The 21,277-nt window shown below is 40.7% G+C and overlaps 2 protein-coding genes across 2 annotated transcripts; one reads left to right on the top strand and one right to left on the bottom strand.

The window, feature by feature from the left end:
- Positions 1 to 199: 199 nt before the first annotated feature.
- On the top strand, positions 200 to 1,114 carry sertad3 (SERTA domain containing 3). The gene has a single exon (XM_085371583.1). It carries the CDS (start codon positions 200 to 202, stop codon positions 1,112 to 1,114), a length of 915 nt encoding a protein of 304 aa, XP_085227709.1.
- A 4,457-nt stretch (positions 1,115 to 5,571) lies between these two features.
- On the bottom strand, positions 5,572 to 21,063 carry kcnk6 (potassium channel, subfamily K, member 6). The gene is made up of 3 exons (XM_085371247.1): positions 20,713 to 21,063; positions 12,895 to 13,287; positions 5,572 to 6,972 (listed from the first exon to the last, which is right to left on the bottom strand). Exons 1-3 carry the CDS (start codon positions 21,026 to 21,028, stop codon positions 6,731 to 6,733), a joined length of 951 nt encoding a protein of 316 aa, XP_085227373.1. The 5' UTR covers positions 21,029 to 21,063; the 3' UTR covers positions 5,572 to 6,730.
- Positions 21,064 to 21,277: the final 214 nt, after the last annotated feature.

The raw sequence follows: 21,277 nt of genomic DNA, 5'->3' as shown, positions 1-21,277 counted from the left end.
ACTAAAACAAAATCCTGTAGTTCTTTTTTTATTGATGAATGCTGGTCGATTACTTTGTTGGTGGTTGCAGCATTTTGATATTATTCTTTTGCAGCTTCAGTTTTTGAATTCAAGTGATTCTAAATGTAAAAACCACAAAATATGACCTGTGATATATTTATTACAACCCAGTAACATTTGTGCCTTATTTTGCAGCTTAATGACGATGATGATGCCGAAGGGGCAGAAGCGCAAACTATCCATAGAGGAGGAGGCTTCAGACTACAGAGCTCCCACCTGGGAGAGCCAGCAGCAGTTTCTGCTCACAGTTTCCCTCAACAAGTATCAGTTCTCCCAGCAGCTACGTGAGCCCAGCCTGCGACGGTCCGTCCTGATAGCCAACACCCTGCGGCAGATCAGCCTGCAGATGTCTATGGTACCATCAGTCAACGTGGAGGTGTCAGAACCTCCAGGTATTGCTTCATCTGCACTGACAGCAAGTATTGCCGCTGCAGCAAAACGTCATTCTGCTGTAACGGTTGACAGCTGCTCAGCTCTGGCCACCTGCCCCATGGTTTCCTTAAATTACTCACCAAATTCTACTGAAAAGACAAACTACCCGAGTGAATCAAATTTCCATATCAGTATAGAGGATGATGAGGACTGGGGATCGATGTCCACTGATACTGATTCATCTCTTTCAGCTGTCATTTCCTCTATTCTTGCCGCACTGGACTCTACTATAGACGGGAATCCTCAGCCACCTCCACGGATACCCCTCAGGCCCTTGGAGAACATGTCCAAGCCCTATGAGGGAAGCGTGGCCTTGGTAAATCACGGTCTCAGAGATCCCGGTGACTGCAGGGAGCAGCAGGAAGACGGCAGCATGGAGGTAATGAGGTCCAGCTACCTTGGGGATTTCACTGTGGAGGACTTGTTCCAGGATATAGACACATCCCTGGTAGACATAGACATGGGAGTGATTGGGCACAGAAGCACTGAAGGTGGACACACAGCTGGGGATGACCTGTTTATGTACCTGCCACCTTTCTCCCCCCACTCCCCTTTCTCACCACACTCTATAACACCCACCTCCCAAAATGCCCAGCCTGCTCTGATTGGCCAGTTGGCATGATGAATACAAGGCAACACTTATTATGTATAGTGACTGTTGTAAGCCCCCTAAGAGCTGTCGACCGCCTTTAAAACAGTATCTTTGGGTTAACTGTGGAGCGACTACTTGTTTAAAAAAACATTTTGTGAAATGTGGCCCTCATTTAAGAATTTTGATGTTGTTATTTTTGTGTATGAATTTTTAAATTCAGCTATCCTTTACACAAAACTACAGCGCTCCTAAAGTCCTGTAAAGGTTCTTTCTTTCTTTTATTAAAATCCTGTGTGCACAAGCTTTTTTAAAAATGTGCAAACAGGACAAATAAGTCGCTGGACTAATGTTAAAAAAGAGGAGGAAAGAAATCACCTCACTGGACTTTAAGGTGTCTGTACAACACTGAGAAAAATAACAATTATGGATTTAATCCATTTTAAGTACAAATTAATGGTTTGTACATTACTTCGCAGTCTAATGATGATCCCGAGGGGGCAGAAGCATAAACCCTCCCCCTCAATCCAAGTCTGATGTACCCATCTTCACTCTCCACCAGCATCTGCTTCAGTCTCTTATCAAAATCTTGTGAGGGGAAGGAATTAGCTCGAGCATCTTTATCATAAACTCTGGTAGAGTTTATAAAAACGGCTTGCGTGCATGAACACCCTTCACTTGCCGTCTGCTCTGTCCTCTGTCGATCATTACACAGCCTTTAACCGCGGGGACAGGTAAAGGTCTGTGCACTGTCTCAGCACAGCTCTGCCAGTTAATGTTGAGGACATTCAGGCCTGCAGTGCATGTGTGAGCTACTGTGTTTTCAGTAAAGCTCTGGGTACATCCACATTAATACAATTTAGTTTTAAACTGTAACCTTAACTGTGTTTGGACCTAACAATCACACCGCTATAGAAGACGCCTAACACTGAGAGTTTTTAAAAATGCAGTCTGAGCTTGGATTATTTTTTTTAATGGTCGGCGGTGATGGAGCAGGCAGACATGCTTGTTTTCTAATGTGTCAGAAACGCGTGTCTGCACGGAGATCTTTTTCCTTTTAAAGGACCATTTTAAGATTTGCATTAGTCCTCGGTGTGCCTTCTTTCTCTTTACACCGACGCAGGCTTGCTCAGTTTACCTGAGCAGTCAGCATGCTAGTTTAGACGAGTGGTTCTCAAACTGCGTGGCATTGACAACAGGGTGAAAAATTCTAATGAAACTGATGTTTTTTTTCCCCTTTGTTGGGTGGAGGAATACGTTTGATGCTGTTGCACTGATGATATGCACCTTGTATAAGTAAAATCCAACTTTTTTTCCCCCCTTTTGTTATTTGTTAGGGATTGGGGTGTTTTTTTTGGCTTCTGAAGTGGGGTATGCCATAAAAAGTTTGAGAACCACTGGTTTGGAGAGATTTATAAAAACTGCTAAAACAATCAGAACGGAGATCATTTTCATTTAAAAAGTGTTAGTGTGGATGTAAGAAAAGGCAGCTTTCAGTCATGCACTGGTGTTCATCCATGCAGCGATTTGACTGTCAGGGCAGCACATGAGACAACTCCTTGTTACCACAAATGTAAAGTGTGAGCTCTGAGATTTGATTTGACTGATATTGGATGGAGAGGATGGCTGAAACACTAATGTTATAGGTCAAATCTTCAGTAGAGAAATCACTTAACCTCTTTTTTTTTATTAATGTCAGGATTTCAAACAGTAAAAATGGGCAGGAATCAAAGATTATCATCAAAAGTATTGATCGGGTGGATTGGCTAAAAGATGTTCACAGAAACAGCATTTAGTTCATTAACAAAATAGTTACCGCGTTTGGTGGATTTTGGCGTTTCACGCAGAGACTGAAAAGCGTGAAAGCAGAATTAGTCTCGTCTGAAGAGTTTCCTGAGTGCAGCTGTGGCTCAGGAAATGATGTGACAGATGGTGGTTGTGAACCGCTCTGTGCACTGTTGTATTTTAGTTTTTCTTTTTTTCCTTTAAAAAGATGTTTTAGAGCCTTTACAGTACTGTGATGATATACAAAGCATCCTCACCCACTCAAGCGTGACAGTCCAAAGCCACTGGTCACGTCACCTCGGGTATCTGCAGCCGTTATGCAACAGCACTTTGTTGTTCAGATGTATTATTGATCAGGTGATTGAGTCCAGATGGTGCTGACTTCCACGCTGTGAGCAGTTCATGAATCAGGTCAGTTTCTGCCAGTTTTAGCAGGCTTCACTTTCTCAGTGGTTTCTTTTGTGGCAGTTTTGTCATAATATGGATTCATAAGTTTGTTCAACTAACAGTATTTATTTTAGAAAAGGTGACATTTCAGGGAACAAGTTCATTTTCAGTTCTGTTAGATGTTACTGTAGGAACATGTAGGAATTTATACCAACTTTGCTAAAATACCCGACGGGATGAAATGTTTGAGGAAGCACCCCAAGTGCTGGTTTTTGTATTTTTATATCCAGGTTATGTATTGAAGTTGCTTTCTATGCATACGTCCTTTCTGAGTAGCTGGCTTGCAACTCCAAAATATTTATGAATGACTCGTTTTGTCAACAGTGAGTAATTTATTATCGTATCACACTGACATATTACTAATGGTATATTAAAATACCGTCATGGCAGTTATTTTATTTACTTTTTTCCTCTACGCTTTAGAGATTTGTAAGATGTTTTAAAGTGTAGGGCAGAATGCCCAGATACTGTGTATTTTTGACAACCTGTTTACCTGTACTGATGTTTTGTAATAAAATATGCAACTGTGTAAAGAAAAAAAAAAAAAAAAAGACTCTAATTTCATTATCTTTGTGCATCACATACCAGAGTTTTTTTTATGTTAAACTTGTGTAAGAGTGCAGGGAACTTGTTGTCATAAAGAAACCAGTTTGGACATGATAAGCGACAATACTCAGGCTGTGGTGTTTAAATGCCCTCAGTTGATACTAGCAGGCAAATGTCCGACACCAACAACCACACAACATTCAAAGTCTCTTGAATCTTTTGTTCCATATTCTCATGCTTGAACTTCAGCAGGTCACTATAACCTCGTCTACATGCCTTGATGCAGGGTATCGAACTCCAGCCCTTGAGGGCCAGTGTCCTGAAACTTAAATGTGTCCCTGCTGCAACACATCTGAATAAATTAGGTCATTAGTAAGACTATAGACCTTGACTGCATGCTGAGGGGGCAACCTCTAACTATAAGTGTTTGGAAAAATGTACTTTTATCCATGTTCATTCACTCATGACCTGCTGTAATGTGAATCAAATGCCCGAATTGCCACCTCAGCATGCAGTCAAGACTCTACAGTCTAGACCTAATTTTATTCAGGTGTGTTGCAGCAGGGACACATTTAAAAGTTTCAGGACACCGGCCCTCGAGGGCTGGAGTTTGACACCCGTGCCTTAACGCATCGAGCTGCTGCCGTGCGATTGGCTGATATTTGCATGAACAAGCAGATGAGCAGGTTTACGGTACAAAGTGGCCCCATGAATGCACATGGAAATAAGATTATGTAAGCTGGCCAACTACCAGTTCAGCATACCAGTAACTGAACTTAAAATGGATTCTAATGCATTCACACACTTCAGTAAAACACACACTATACCCAAAAGGAAACTGGCACAAATCCAATGTTTGGCTTTGCTCTCACTTAAACTGAGTGAAACAGTTGAAATGAAACTAGTTGGGCATTAAAGCAGACCTGATATTTTCATTTCCAGCATCATATTTTCCACTTTGACCTTTACTAAAATAGCTTTGCATGACTCTCAGGTCAAAAATAAACTTACCTTATTCTAGGCTTTGGTGCAAACGCTCAGTTGCTTTAACACAAGGGTGGCGGAACTCCAGACTTCAAGGGCTGGTGTCCTGCAGGTTTTAGATATCATCCTGGGTCAATACACCCGAATCAAAGGATTAGTTGATTACCAGGCCTCTGGAGCACTTCAAGACATGTTGAGGAGGTAATTTAGCCATTTAAATCAGCCATGTTGGATTAAGGACACATCTAACACCTGCAGGCCACCATCCCTTGAGGCCTGGAGTTCCCCACTCCTGCTTTAACTCATCTACCTTAAGTCAGATGATTTGGTTTTTGATTGGCTGTCCCTTAAAAAACAGGGTTGAACAGCAGACAACACAAAACAGCTTTTAGCTCATTATTTGCACATATTAATCTTGCACCGTTACACACGTAAAGCTTTTAAACATCACCCTCATTTAGTAGCACCCAACCTTGTAACAGTAAGGCAAAATAAGAATCAGTTATCCTCCTTTAAATAATGACTTGAGGTTTTTTTTTGTAACTTCTACAGTTCTTATATGTAACATTTTAAGATTCTGAAAAGGTACAAATGCTGTGAATTGAAGAATAAAAAGACAAACATGGCAACATATTACAAAGTTTCTTTAATTTACAACTTTTCATAGTGAATACAAGCTACATTTTACTACACTACAACACACACACAACTTATTTTACAGTATCGGATAACTTCACTACTTTTAACTTTACTGTTCACATCAGTTTTACTATTAAAGTGCATTTCAAGTGTTTCTCTGATGGACACCATTCCAGATGTTTGAAGTCACAGATGTGGACAGGTTTTTGTTTGAAAATTTGGTTCTCTCTTAAAATTATTCACCACAATTAAACGCTCAGTTTTATTTATCTGGTGTCATTTTCTTTTCTTCATCCTTTGTTCACTCCCTCCATTCTTATGTTGAACATTTAAAGACATAATTATCAATGTTGCATTACATACAGGCAGACGCTAGGGGGCAGCAGCATAAAGCAGGAGGTAAACTGCTCATCTGTGGCTTCCTTGCTCTTCATGACCTACCCACATAAAAACGACTACTTAAACAATGTCTGATTAAATAAGATTCCCCTTAACGCTCCTGCTGCTTCAAATACTCAATCTGAGGTAATGATCTCAAGCTTTAATAAGTTTAATTTATTGCAGTTGTGATCATTTGTGGTGTAAAGATAGAAAGGTTCAAACTAGCTCAAGTCTGACAGTGCTATGAACATAGATGGATGAATAGGTGGGAGGTGTTTTGACCAGGAAGAAGAATAAGGAGATAAACAATGAATGCACCCACATAAAAATGTAAAATATTCAGCTTCAGCACAAATACATTAAAGACAATATTTGTTTGTCAGTGAGACAAACCTGTTGCAGAAAAGCAAGAAGACCAAAGAGGAAACAAAAAAGGTAAAAAAAAACCAAAAACAACAACAACAACTAAACTGTATCAGAAGTTTTAGGCCGAAGCCCATCATGTGCAATCCTGACTGTAAACAGCACAGTTACACTGGTGTGTCAGAGGGAGATGTTTTCCTTTTAGCCCTGGTTGGGAGAATCTGTCCCTGTGTGCAACACGAGGTGCAATACCCACTCCTAAACTCTTTGGTGGCCCTCTATTTCTCAAATACTCAATCCTGAAACTCATCTCAATCCTCCTTAATGTTTCCTCCAATGGATTTTTTTAAATGAGTTGAAAAGGAAGAAAATAAACAAGAAGAAGGAAAAAAAAGAAAAGAATTCAGAATCAGCCCACCAAGTCCTCATGTTCCATCAGTGGTTCAAGACGTAAGGATTTGTGAGAGATGGAGCTTCTTTCCCTTTTCTCTCCGTCCTCACAGCTCAGCCCCTGTTGATGGTGTTGTAGGACACCTGTGATCCCGGCTCAAGGTGATTGCTGGCACCCTTTTCTGTCTGCCTCTGGGGACTCTCGCCGTGATCCACGATGGGCTCTCTGTCCTCATCCGGGTCAGAATCTTCACAGCGAGGCAGCTGTAGCATGGTAGTCAGGCCATGCACATCAGACATCTTGTGGAAGGTGCGTAGCAAGAGGTACATCATCATCAGACCCAAGAACAGGTACACTGGAGACAGAGAGAGAGAAGCCAGGAGGGAAGGGATGGATTTTTTTAAATGCAAGGATATTTAACAGAATTTGACTGGTGATTAATTTCGATAAATGTTTCAGCCTTTCTGCTGTGGCTCCAAATACCACATAAAACCACATGTAGGTATTCTCTCTTTGACTGTGCTGGTGATCTGTTTATTATGCAACACTGAGGTTGGAAAAAGCAATACTGCAGCAGGTGTGATACTAAATCTATCAGCTTATGAAAACCAGCAGGTTATGAAAATGTTAAAGCTCTTTACAGCTTTTAGGCATTGGTACACTACCAGTACATGCAACCACAAATAGCTGTGTGGTGCATTATGTGCAGAATTTAAAGTATATTATTTGTTGGTATTAATTAAAAATAAATACTACAAAGATGCATGGTTACTTTATGATCTTAGACAAGCAAGAAACTTACAAACTCATGTAGCTGGTAAAGAGAAAATAAGTCCGAATACACTTGACTAACAACCAATTTTTAAACATTCATTTAACCAAAAGGAGAACAAAAGTGCCCTCAAGGTGGCAAAGGTGAAAATAAAATCTCAACCTTTGTTACTTCTGCTCTGATTCTTGCGAGTGCCTTAAAGAAATCCGTGTGGTTTTACTGTGTAATGTGTGCATTAAGCGGAGTTCAGGCCATGAGCAGCAGTCACTCACAGCACAAGCAGGCCAGCTCTAAGAAAACATCATTCGATGTTACAAATGTAACGCATGTTTCATATGAATTAGTCTGACTAGGAGTTTGAATCTTGTTCTCACAGACTATAAAACTCATCATGGTTAAAAACAGCAGCTGGTGATGAGTTTAAGATTGGTTTAAACTCCAAACCTCCCAGAAGATTTACCTCTCACTGTATCTGTGTAGGTTGCCAGTCATTCAGGTTATGGTAGTTTTATTTAAAGGCTAGCAAGACTTGTTTTTTAGGTTCGGGGATTCCCGGGTATTTATTTGCAGTGCAGTGGAAGAGCCCTGCAGCAGTTGGCGAGTTGTTTTGACTTGTTCTTACTTAGGCAGCGATCAGTCTCTTCAGTTTGCAAGTTAATAGGGTCAAGCTGGCAGCTACGATCAGTTTGTGATTATAGATGTTATTGGTATAAAGTTGCCAAAAGGTTGTGCTTATTGGTGCAAACTAACTCAGACTGATTGCCAACATACTGGGAATCAATCTGTTTTTAAAGTAGACAGCAATTACTTGCAAACAGTCACAAATCAGAGAGCGATTCCAGTCAGTCACCGTGACTGTTTGGAGAAAGTTTGTCTCCCACCAGGCAACCTGTGCATAAGGTTAACAAGGTTGTTCTTCTTCAACTAACCAAGGTGCATATTTATCCAGCATGTCCTGGGTCTGTCCCAGGATTTCCTCCTACTTGGACATGCCTGACACCCAAGTATGAGGGTATTAGGCCAAACTAAGGTTTTGTTTGCTCTAGAACATCGTTTCTACAACTTGACTGCAGTCGACCAGTCGATTGGACATGATTTGGAAAGGCACGCACACACACGCACACACAGAATAAGTTAGCAAAAACTGATGTATTCAACTGTACAAAATACGTTTCAACATGTCTGAAGCCTTTAAATAGCATAGCTTTATAGTAAACTTCATTGTACGTATTGCATTCAACCTTAATTTCACACAATCCTGCAAAGAATGACTTAAATACCATCAGCAGGAGCGATGGAAAACTCATAATTCTCATAATGCTCAAGAAAATGGCACGACGACTGAAAATGATAGAAACGTCTTTGCTAACAGAAAACTGCTTAAGCACCCTGTCCAGAAGATTACCTACTCTCATTTACCACATCTGCATTATTTTCTGAGTTATACATAAATATATATAGTTGTATACAAACGGCAAATGTAAAGTGACAGAACACAGTCCTATAGCATGCAAACGTAGGTCTGCAACGCTCTTCAAAGCACCTACACTGCTACCAATGCATAACCATGACAGCATATTTAGAAGGAAGAGGAGCTAAAGTAGTTTTTCAGTTTTCAAAATAGGTTCCTTTTCAATTTTACCACACAGCACTTCGGCTGAGGAACAATGCGTCAGGCTGCAGTCTGTCACTAATCCTCTCCAGAACCACCAGGGGCTGTTTGGGTTAATCTGACTCAACCTACACTGTTATATAAAGCAGCCTGAGGGACAAGAGAGCAACATCGCCGGTCCCTGTGAGCTACTCCACTCGGCCTCCTTCCAACCTGAAGTCAAGGGATTAGCTGTGGGCAACACGAAAGAAAACACAGCTTTCAGCAGAGCTCCTGAGCTCCTCATCAAAATGAAACACGTTAACAGGTGAGATCAAAGGAGTTAAAGTACTACAGGGTGAATTTTCCTTCCTAGTTAAGTTGCTGGAGGGCTCTGAGGAAAATTAAAGAAACTGTGTGAAATGCTGCATTCTCTCAATCCTGTAAACAGCAGAGCTCATTCATCCCAGTGTGTGTCTGTCAGATATTCACTGTAGATATTCACTCTGACCGAGCCCACAGAAAAAAAAAAACAAACAGCAAGCCTGCTTTTAGACACAAAGGTCATTCCAGCTCTGACTCGATTACCGAAAGGAAGCCCACAAAGAAGCTGAACAACAACAGCCGACTATGGAAATAACCTCCATCATGTGATAACAGAGTTTTTTTGATTGCCAGAAAAAACAGACGGGCATCTAAGTAAGGTTTTAAACACGACGCACACATGCACATTTGACTCATATGGGAATACCCTCCTACACAGCGGTGGGCAATTGAGAAACGGGGACTGTCGTGACAGAACTCAATTCTGCTCATAATTATCTCTTTATAAGCTTATTAGTGCAGCCCTCTCACAAATACCCCTTCCATAATATCATACACTAATAAACATGTTATGGAAATGCACTCTATAAAGAGCACAGTCTTCATTTACTAATAAAACAAACAGTTTAGAAGCTCGACTTTAACTGATAACTGTTAACATCAGCCTGTTAAAATGCTCAGAGAGCCTTAACATGCAGATGTTAAGTGTGTATTGATCACCACAGTCACCTCCTTATTTTAGCTGCACTGTAAAGTATGGCGAGTGTTGGTGCAGAATGAAAAGGATTTGAATGCATGCACCAGAGTTCATAATTATCCCAATAATTACAGTGATTTTCAGACACAATTGGGAGATGTTGGTCAAAGTCAGAGAAATGAAAACCCTCCAGAAGGCGAGGCAGTCTTAATGCTCATAAGTAACCTTCAAACACCTGTGAGCATTTATCTGTCATTTTTATAGCATTACCTAAATTAACTTTTATTTCATTGGGTCACAAGAAAAAAAATGCACGCATAGAATAATAGATTTCAATTCAACTCCATCCTGAAGACAAGAGCTCTTTGTTTCCTATGCTTGGCATGGACATGGATGTCTATATACCACTAAACAAAAAGGTCTTCCGGGGTTACGTGGGCTATAATTACAGCCGATGATTGATCTAAGCACTTACGCCCGACTTCACAGTCTGAGTGCTGTTGCACTTACCGAAGAACAAACGTCAAAGTCAGATATCACTTTATTTTGTTTTTGTGCGATTCTCCTCAAAGTCAGCTCAACTTCAAACGAGCTACACAGAAGAGTGAACTTCAATTTACAATTTATGAGGAACCGCCAACCTGTCAACCCTGACTTGGTAGCGAGAAAAAGGCAGCGAGAGGTGTTACTTCTCACATCAGAGGTGAGAATGAAGACAAAGCCACAAAGGTCAACTTCTGTCAGAGCAGCAGGACAAAAAAAGATTCAAGAGATTTTAATTATCTGTGAGTGTAGAACATATTGCCAATATGTTCTACACTCACAGATCTCAATGCATCTCATGCAGTTCCTTTCATTGCATTGAATCCAGTTCTCTTTTTAAAAAAATACTATCAACTTTTCGGCCCCCAGTACTTCTCTCTTTAATGATTTTTGGAAAGACCGCCCTCCTCTCACTCTGTGCTTCTGCAGGTGTTTCAGATATTGTGGTGGACCTGCTCCCCTTTACAGCTCTGCAGGCATGTAGCAGCTACGTGTGACCCTCACAAGCAAACCACAGCAACCTCGGCGTGTGCCATGTACCCAGGTTATCAACCATTGCTACCACACCCACAGGTGCAGTGGAGTTTCAGCTATATTCTTAGCCATCATCAACATCAAAGCACAAACACCATGAAACAACCGGCTTTCTATCATGCTGGAACAAATTTAATGTTTTATTTTAATTTATGTTAGAGGTAAATAAATGATACCTTTTCTTTTTAGTGCAAGTCACAGGTCACATACAGTGTGTTTGGTGGTTAGTTACAGGAGCTGTCCAGGTTAAAAACCTGGTTGCTCCCATGTATTTACTCATCTTTAGTCACCACAGTTCAAACAATGCGTGGAGATTTTCCAGTAAATAAAAGGTTCACATTCAAAGCACACTGTACTGGATGTATTATTCTATCCATGATTACCTTCTTCCTCACCTCTCTTTGTGTATTTCATTTCACCCTATTCTTAGCATACTACTGTGCAAAATTTTAAAGCAGAGTTAAAATTTTGGCTGGACTGTGTGCGGCATCACAGGCACGCATATCCTCGTGCACATGCAAGTTTTTATACAGAAATTTCAGACATGAATATAGTCACCTAAGCACTGAACCCCAACTCAGAAGGTTGCTTTTACTTATTTATGATACATTTACTGTGAGATTAGGACTAAGATTAAAAATGGTGGTATGCAATTTTAAAGCATGTTTGTAAGACCCGACTCTGAGCTTAAACATGCACTGATATGAGCTCTGCTGTGCTCTGGGACATGATGAGACAACACCTTCTTCTCAAAAATACAGATAAGCAGTCTTAAAGAAGAGGTGTGTTAGCCTGGGACTGTGACTTCAGGGCCATGTCGTTACTAATGACTTCCACATAAGTTGATCCACTAAAGTGAAGTGGATCAGCGAGCAACTTTGGATAGAATAAATCCACTTAAAACATAGTTGGACAGCTTGCACTTCATCTGTGTTAGCATAAAATCCAAACCAAATAAAAGCTTCACTTTCAGACCATAAATGAAAGATTGAAGCAGTTGCCATAGCACCAAATATTAGTTTTGAATTCAGCATCTTAAAACCTCGCTCCTCACAGCCAGAGGTGACCGTATTTGGATGAAAAGGTGGAGTAATACGTTACAGACTAGAGCTAAATTGTAGTAGTGTCTGCTAATCAGTGCCAAGTAATAAGGGGTGCACAGCTGATAGAAATATAGTCTTGATCAAGATAATCATCTTGATATCATCTGCTGTTAGGAATGATCTTCTTGTGGCCACTAGATGAGCTGCAGTTTTCAGCTCTTTGTTTGATTTTTTCAGAATCAGATTATGTTCATCTGTACACAAAGAATTTGTCTGTGTCATTACAAAATTAGCTTTCTATTAGCTTAACTTAACCACAGTTAGGAGGAAGCAGACTAAGGTTATCAGCAGTATACTAAGTGGATTCACATCAGTTTTTGTTTTTTTCCATTATTATTTTATGTTAGAATCTGGCCGATCTGATGATATTACAGATTCATTTCTCTTTTTCTAAGCCAACTTTCCTAACTCTGTGTCCTAACTCAAATTTGACCTGAGCCCCTTACACAGAAATTATACATGAATTGTTAAGCGTTAATGCCTTATGTTTTAATAACAGGCAAGTCTGACATGATCAATGAGAAAATCTGTGTCTGTGAAAGTAATGTAACATCGGTTTGATTAGAAGCAAGTCCCCCGCCTGTAAGAAAAAGAGCCAAAAATTACTTTAACAATGTGGTTTATCTGAGCTGTAAGCTGGTTCAGCCCGTGGCTGCACTCTAATTGAGTGCACTGGATGAATGCATTTCTAGTCTACAAACAAACGGACTCACCCATGACAGCACCAAGATACAGTGTCCTATACTTCTGCTCTGGCTGCATCCCTGGCACAAAATCCCCCAGTCCAATGGTGCACAGAGAGATGAAACAGAAGTAGACGCCATCCAAAAAGCTCCAGGACTCCTCCAACTTGGTGAAGATGGCTGCTGGCACCACAAAAAAGCACAGCACCACCAGAAACAGCAGCAACACAAAGTGGACAGCAGTGGCGGGCCGAGGCTCCAGGCCTGATCTCTGAAGCAGGCTCACCGGAGCGAGGACCAGAGGGTACAGGAGCCTCTGGACACAGGCGGTGAGCACCAGCATGGTAAAGGGAACTCCTAACAAGGCGTAGAAGATGGAGAAAGCTTTCCCAGTGTCAGACAGAGGAGTGGATTGACCATAACCTGGAGGAACAGCAACATGACAAGTTTTAGAGGAAGTGGGAAATTAGATGAGATGATAGAAAAGACACGATAGAAATTGTTGTGCTTTTTCTTTACGAGAGTCATTCAATAAATCTAAATGTAATTTAATTAAAAACATTAATGTAACACTTTAAAATATTTGAGCTGTATTGTGATTTTGCAAGCTGCTATTTCTGGTGCTGTTGAACTGTATTGGATTACAAAAAAGGGATCTTATGTATTTTGTCCTTACTGATATAACTCAGATGCACAAAAACAATATATAAACAGTATAATGCAGTCAAATCAGCAGCCTCCACATTGATCATCAGCACTCAAGTCAATACAGCTCCAAAGCTTTCTAGCAAAAATGGAGCATTATAACATTAATGAGTTACTGGACAGCTGTAGAGCATAAAAATAGATTAATGTGCTAATGAGCACACTGATGTTACAGAGTCAGGTAGAGTTATTGGCTGCAACAGCAGCACGTAATTTGCCCCAGACTTTTTAACTTGAAGCTACAGAAAAACAGCAGCTTTAGTCAATGTCAGGGTACCAGTGCTGGTAGGAAGAAAATAAAATTCAGACTCCAGCATAAGCAACTCACTGAGGATCTGTCACAACTGCCTACAGGGATTATCTACCAGCAGAAGTGAAACTACTGCAAATGAATCTTCTGCTGGAGCTTTAACCTGGTGGCGTGATATAAAAGCTTTACAGCAACACAAAGGATAGGAACGAAAACAACAGCTGAGTGCAGTTAAAAGTACCTCAGACTGAAAACACTGACGCACAGAGTACTGACCAGAGAAAGATAAGACCAGAAAGGACTGTATCCTGTAAAACTGTTTATACAGTGTAAATATATATGTAAATAATCCGCCGGGGTGGGGGTTAGGAAGTTCCTTTATATTTGGTTTGTGCAAACAGCACACCATCTGCTGTATGTGATCACAAAACATTAGGTTACTACACAAACGCCAGAAAACAGCTTTCATTTTAAAATGGAGCTATAAAACAACCATCCAGCCCGCCGCCTGTGCAGAACATCTGTAGCCCTTTAAATTACAGCTGTTTGAGAAAAAGTCTGAATTCTGCCTGCATTTATTTAAATAGTATTTTTAGCCTGTAAAAGAATGACACAAACATTCCTGAGTAATAAAGAAAACATTATTATCCAGTCCTGCCATAATAACGTTATCCAAATCACTGGCCACATTTGGATGATGTGTTTACAAAGGTGCTGCCGGGTGTTCAAAGTACAAAGCTGTCTTTGTCAAAATCATCTCCAAAGGACATGAGCTGTGTGTAAAGTGTACGACTACAAAAATCTGGGCAAATGTTTCTATTGCCACAGACTGGTCTGCTGTCTGCAGCGTGAACGTGGTCACAATGTTGATGAGACAATGTTGATGTGCACGCTAAGAACGAGCACAGCCTTTGTTTTCTAGGGGGTCGTGAACTCATGCTTTAAAAACATGACGTGTTTCACAAACTAAAGATTTGATGTCACTTTGACTACAGAGCAGCTGAGATGACGACACAATCTCCTGTCAGTTAAACCGAAGCCTTCGGGCGTTTAACAGAGTTCAGCGTGAGCTCTCTTTCAAAGCAAGCACAGGTTCAAGGCAGATGTAGCTAAAGTTACTGTGACGTTACACACACGCGCACACATATGCAGTGGACTATACTCATCCAGACAGCAGCAAATACAATAGAAAGTACCATTTCCCACTTTTAGTGTAAACTGGAGGGCTTGATAACGGACACATGGAACCGTTTATCTCTGCTGATGAAATCTGCATCACTCTGACCGAAGCAGACCGCTCCACACGATGATGCCCAGTGCTGATATTGCCCGTTGGTTTGATGTATTTGGCTTTGATCTGACTTTGCAGTTGTCACTTCAGTAGTTGTCACAAATAGATTACATTGAATTAACACCCTTTTACCCTGTTATGCCTCTGACACTACCAAAGCTCCACTTAGAGCCTCAGTGAGATTATCTGAACTAAAGTTTCTATCCAGGGGCATATTCAGTGCAAAGGGTACACAAAATTAGATAAGACAAATACATTTCAAGTTCAAGTTCAAGGTTCTTTATTTGTCACATGCATATTTAAAGCCATGGCATGGTCGGAGATAACGTTTCTCATATTTTTTTAAAACCAGCAAAACACAGGAGCTTACAGGCCTGTCTTAGTGTGGAGCTATTGTTCTTTGTGTTGTTTGTATTGCATATACACACACACAAACATTAGAAGACTGAATCAAGAATGTAAACAAATCAGGGTAAAAAGTATCGCCCTGTAAAATGGATTTGGGAAATTGAAAATTTTGCTTCTCTTTGTGATCGTTTTCCATGTTTTATGATCATTGCACAGTTATTAGCACCTCGCTCCTTTTTTTGGTAGCTTCTTGATAGCGCTGCAGTTTTGATGTAGACCTGTGGCCATCTTTCTGTCACACCTTAGTAGTTTGTGTTCCTGGTCACTTTGTCCTTGTCATTTCTGCTCTTATCTTCAATGCTTTTGTGTCCCTATAGTAAGTGTTGCGTCTCTGGGTGTGTGCGCAGAGTGTTTGATCAATGATGTCAGCCTCTGACTAGAAGGCATGTAAAATCACATGGAAGCTGTTGTTTGGCGTTTAAAATCTGACAATATGCCATTTATCCAATGTGCAGTGTAACATTTCATCCACTCGGTCCCAGCTATACCGGCTCATCAGCTGTTAGCTGCCTGCAGACTTTTTAGTAAGTCCCCCTCCCACCTTTGCTCTGTCCAAAAGTTCAACAGTGACACTGACAAACATTACAAAGAACATGAGCTGGAGGTTTTCTCCCTGCTGTTAGGGACACATGTCAGTCACTAAAGCTTAAATCTAGACGTGGTGTGTGGTAAAGCAGGTTGAAATTTTTTTTAATTACTCCCCAAAATGTCCACTGATCGTAAAAAAAACAAACTATTGTTCCTTCTACTCAACATACTTGTTGGAGTGAGAGACTATAAATTTCACTATCTAAGTGCATCTGCTGCTTCCTCTTTTTGCCTTGAATTGAGTACCGGCATGTTAAAAAAAACTCAGTGAGATCATACCGCAGCTAAACACGTTACACCATTTAAGGAAGTGTCACCCAGCCTCTGCTGAACACAAAGGGCCATTCTGTTCTGCTTCATGCATGAATTTGCATTTCTTCAGCGATCATGCGCCAGTGTCATTTATAACAGCAAGCCTGTGAATGTGACCGCCTTTGCAGCAGTTTGCCAACACAGCGGAGCAGCAGTGCAATAAGAGCGGCACGAAGACAGCTGCTGCAGATGTTTGATTGTGACAGTCGTCAAAAACTGTCAAGCTCAAGTCGCCAACTTGACAGCTAATTTCTTACAGTTTTATCTTAAACAGTTAGTTTACTCTTTAGGTTGGTTATACACACAGAGACACTGGGAAGACTCAAACATGAGGGCGTAGCAGACACATCGTTTGCTCTGTAGTTTGACCTTCGCCCATTATTTTCTAGTCATTGATACATGCATACTCTTTCTGTAACTTTAAAGCTAGAATTAAAATCTAAGTGTACAGGTTTGTATCTAGTATGTCTTTAACATTAATTCAGATTAGCCACCACATCACAAGCTAGTGTGAGACAGTGGCAATATACTGCAATATCTTTGAAGTATAGCACAAAGGGAGGCAATATTGCCATGTTAATATTGAATAATAATGATAATTCACACAAAGATACAGCAATGATAGATAATTCCAGCTTTTTTGGGGTATTTATTTATTTTTCAGTTACAAAGATATCATGATATACTGTGCATAATTGTTTTGCAATGTATCACAGAGTCACTGGATTGTCTGACCATACCGTGATAATAACATGTCACGAGTTAATCTGAGTCCTACCCCTAGTCTCATCAGAAATACCCTGAGTATTCAATTCAATTTTATTTCATTCATAAAGCGGTAAATCACAACAACAGCTGCCCCGAGGTGCTTTATATTGTAAAATAGAGCCTCTACAATAATAGAGAGAAATCCCAACAAGCAAACAAGCCCCTTTGAGCAAGTATCAGTTAACAGTGGGAAGGAAGGCTCCTTTTTAACAGAACCGGGCTCAGGGAGGGGCAGTTATCTGGACTGAAAATCTGTCACAGTTTCTACACTATACAGAGGCACAGCAGTGAGTGTTTAAAACCTATCTGTAAAACACAGTGGAGACTCTGTCATGGTTTAGATCTGCATTTCAGCCACAGATGTTGGCGATCTTGTCACAATTGATGGAATTACGAATGCAGAAAAGTACCGTCAGACTTTTATCAACCATGCAGTGCCATCTGGAAACAGTCATTCCAAACACACTAACAGTACAAAAAAAGCACACAAAGCTAGTTTTCCATTGTGTTTTTCTCCATCAGTCATAGGTTGGCTCCATCAGCGCCTGGACCTTAACATAATGCATTTCAATTCTACTGTGTATCACATATGGTGATTCAAAGGGCTTCACATGCATAATTAAAAAAAAAAAAAAATAAATAAATAAATTGTCCACATATAAAAATTCAAAAACTGCAACAGATGGATCCCCAATTTTTCTGTCAGGAGTACTGAACAGATTACAGTTTGGCAGTGGAGGAGCTAAAAGGGCATGTTGGACTATGAGGAGACAAAATGTCAGATATGCAACATTGTACAAGTTCAAGTAAGATTTTATATATATGAGTATTTTAACTTTAGTTCTGTAGGATACCACAAGCCAGTGTAGCTGAGACTGGACCAATACACTGTGTTTTATAACACAGAGATTTGCAAAACAGTTGCTAAAGAAACTGTAAGCACCAAAGTCCATCATTTTACATAAGCTGGTCTGAGTGGAGAATAACAATTCTTTCTTCCCAAACTGATAACTGCAATACCATGAGGATAGAGTGGCAGTTAGTGGAGCAGCGTGACAGAATAGAGCAAATAAGCACTAAATATCCAAACAGGAGCTTTAAATGTCCTCCAAGAAGCCTGAAGAACTGATCCTGAGACTAATTAAAGAAATTACAAGAAAGCGTGGCTAAGGCTGTGCTGGCGATTAAAGGCGATCAGACCGAATGTTGACTCTCAGGTTCATCAGAATTGTACAAACTCCGCTTTTGCTTTATGCACTGAATTTACATTTATGTTTGCACAGGTTTCAATAAAACATTGCATTCCCATTTTCCTGGCAAAATTAAGAAATAAGGACAGGCTTGAGACTTTTGCACAGCACTGTACTTCACAGCAATTAAAAATCAAAACAAAAAGTATGACCTGAATGCCATCTCATTACAAACCGCCCATCTGGCTTGGCTTGTTTTTCTAGTCATTTTTCTTTCAGCTGAGGTTAATTACGTGGCTGAAACTGCAGCTTTAATCACAGACACGAGAACGTTGTGACAAACATTTTTCCTTCCTGTTACTTAACATCTCAGAACATGCCTTGCTGGCAGGCCCACCATGCACTGCTTTTGCATTTTGCCTCAACATCCTGTTTAAACAGGAAATACATAAAATTAAGTGCACATTGTACCATTTTACTGGGTGTTGAAAAAATGTAGGTAAATGTGCATTTTTAATGGCAATAACTAAACCGGCTGAGAAGCTCTGGAAGCAGAGCGTGAATTTGTACCTCTGAACGACAGACAGCTCTGCGGCTCAGCTGAGAGCGTCCCACAGAGGCACAGTGTGTCTAATTAAATGTCAAGGGTGTTGTTTTATGACACTGTGTATCCACAACAAACCCTCACTGGATATTTTCGACAACACGAGGAGCTATTTGGTAAAAATGCATGAAAAATAAAACGAAATGTGTAGAATGAAGGGCTTTTTAAATGCAGGATTTTGTTAATCCATGTTTAGCTGCCCAGACAAGGATCGAACCAATCTTTGCTCAAACCTTTTTTCAGCGGAAGTTTTCAATGAATTTTTTTTCCCCCAGCCTGGGACCAGAAAACCTACTGATAATGTACAGTCATGTGAAAAAGGAAGTTTTCACTTGTCTCTGCACAATCTGGTCAGAGCATTTGAGCATTTGTGTCAACAATTTCACCAGATTCCCAGGAAGCATGTGGAATTGTTAACATCCCTGCAAACTCACCCCAAGGTCAGACTGTGCAATGCCCAACAACTACATCTGAGACTCCACAGGCCCCAGAGTGGGTGGCTTCACAAAGATGTGAGGGACTGCTAATTATACAGAAAACCTTTAAGTTACTGAATCACTTAGTTTTCTTTTCTTTTCTTTTTTTTAAAGAAACAAGAGTCCTTTGAATACTCTTTTTCACATGATTGTATATTTAACTCCCGTGATTGCAATGACACCATAGAATAATTTGCCAAATTTTAAGGTTATTTGTAATGAAATTCTTGCATTGTCACTTAACTTCTCTCATAAAGTAGCAGGACTTAAGAGGAAGCCTAAACCCTCTGTTTTAATGTGAAATGATCTGATCCTACATTTCCCATCATGCAGCAGTATCTACTCTGGTTCTGTCATAAGCTCTCCAGTTATGACTTTAAAGTCTCCAAGCCCATTTCCAACACACGGACACCGCTGATATGAATTTTGCGTGTACAGAATACCATTTTCCCTCCAGCCTAAAGCCTGAAAAACAAAGCAAATATATAAACAACTAAACTAATCGTATCACCAAACACTTAAGTAACTAGGATTTGGTGCAATGTGCTTTATATTTGGGCCTGCAGGTAAGTGAGTCGTTCAAGGCCAGCAGAACACCACAAAGAACCCAGTGTGGACAACCTGGCTGGTCCCACAAAAACCTCTGTGATGTATTCTGCTCTCACCTTCACTTCCTGTAACATCCAGGTCAGGCTGCTACATACCGAACACCGAGCAGGTGCTCAGATCGCACAAGACCCACGAATATTTTGGTAACATCACCGATGTATGATAATCAATTTATGATAATCAATTTCCCCTTTTCTTAAATACCTGCTTTCATACTTTCAAAGTAAGACCAGAAATAAATCACATGATGAGGGAATTTCCCTCATCTACACGCAGATTTGGGAATTTTACAGATTTACAGATTAAAAGGAAACAACGTATAGTGGAAACTTTTTTCTCCCCTGAGATCGATACATCGGTTTGCGTTTAGATCTTAAATAGCTCAAGCTTTGAGTCACAGCTACAACATCCATAACACGTGGCAACATAACTCCAGAAAACTGCCACCTGCATTTAACCCAGCATTGTTTTTGTGTTTCCCTCCTCACACTAAAGCCACAGACGTCCCCTCAATGGACTGCAGACTTTCTTTGGTTCAGCCTGTTTGCAGTTTACGGTAACGCGTAACACTGCCGAGGCTCCACTGTGCGCAAAAACGCCCTCAGGTGTTTCCTCGCCAAACTTTCTTCACTTTTGTTTGCACTCACCGACAGTGGTGACCAGAGTGTTAGCGAAGAACATGGACGATGCCAGGTCCCAGTTTGAGGTAGCGGAGGCATTTCTGATGAGGAAGACGCCGTACTTGTTGGCCGCCAGCACTTTGAGCAGAAAGTTTTCGAGGGACGCGGCGCTGACGCAGCTCTGGTTCAGAAACTCCTTCTTCAGAACTTCCATATCATGTCGCAGCTTGTCCTCCATCGGCCGCTCGATGGTGGAGAAAATCAGGGCTCCGAAAAGCAGGTAGATGACATAAAACAATATAAAGCCTACGAGCAACAGCCACGACCTGCCTACTAAAGCCATGTCTTAGGTTTAGTTCTGGAGCTACTCACTCTGTTCCTCTCTTTTCCTCTTTGTGTGAAAACTATTCGGGGGCTGTCCTAATTGAACTTGAACCCCTCCTTGTCACTGCATCCTCCTCCCACAGCAGGAACAGGGGGTGTGTTCAGCTCAGAGTCCGTTGTGCATCCTGGGTCCTGCACGAATCCAGGTGCGTTTATTCGTTTATTAGACTTAAATGATCACATCTTTCCCGTGATACACCCGTCCCTA

This window comes from Diplotaxodon limnothrissa, linkage group LG14 (genome assembly GCF_057381915.1).
Source record: "Diplotaxodon limnothrissa isolate DT_005_m linkage group LG14, D_limnothrissa_male_GT1.1, whole genome shotgun sequence".
NCBI lineage: Eukaryota > Metazoa > Chordata > Actinopteri > Cichliformes > Cichlidae > Diplotaxodon > Diplotaxodon limnothrissa.
Note: the sequence above shows the minus strand (reverse complement) of the source record. Positions and strands in the feature narration are given on the sequence as shown.

Coding starts and splice junctions, on each gene's coding strand:
- sertad3 (XM_085371583.1), top strand. CDS start 200: ATGACGATGATGATGCCGAAGGGGCAGAAGCGCAAACTATCCATAGAG.
- kcnk6 (XM_085371247.1), bottom strand. CDS start 21,028: ATGGCTTTAGTAGGCAGGTCGTGGCTGTTGCTCGTAGGCTTTATATTG. Junction 13,288..20,712: donor CACTCTGGTCACCACTGTCG/GTGAGTGCAAAC, acceptor CTGTTCCTCCAG/GTTATGGTCAATCCACTCCT. Junction 6,973..12,894: donor GTATCTTGGTGCTGTCATGG/GTGAGTCCGTTT, acceptor CTCTGTCTCCAG/TGTACCTGTTCTTGGGTCTG.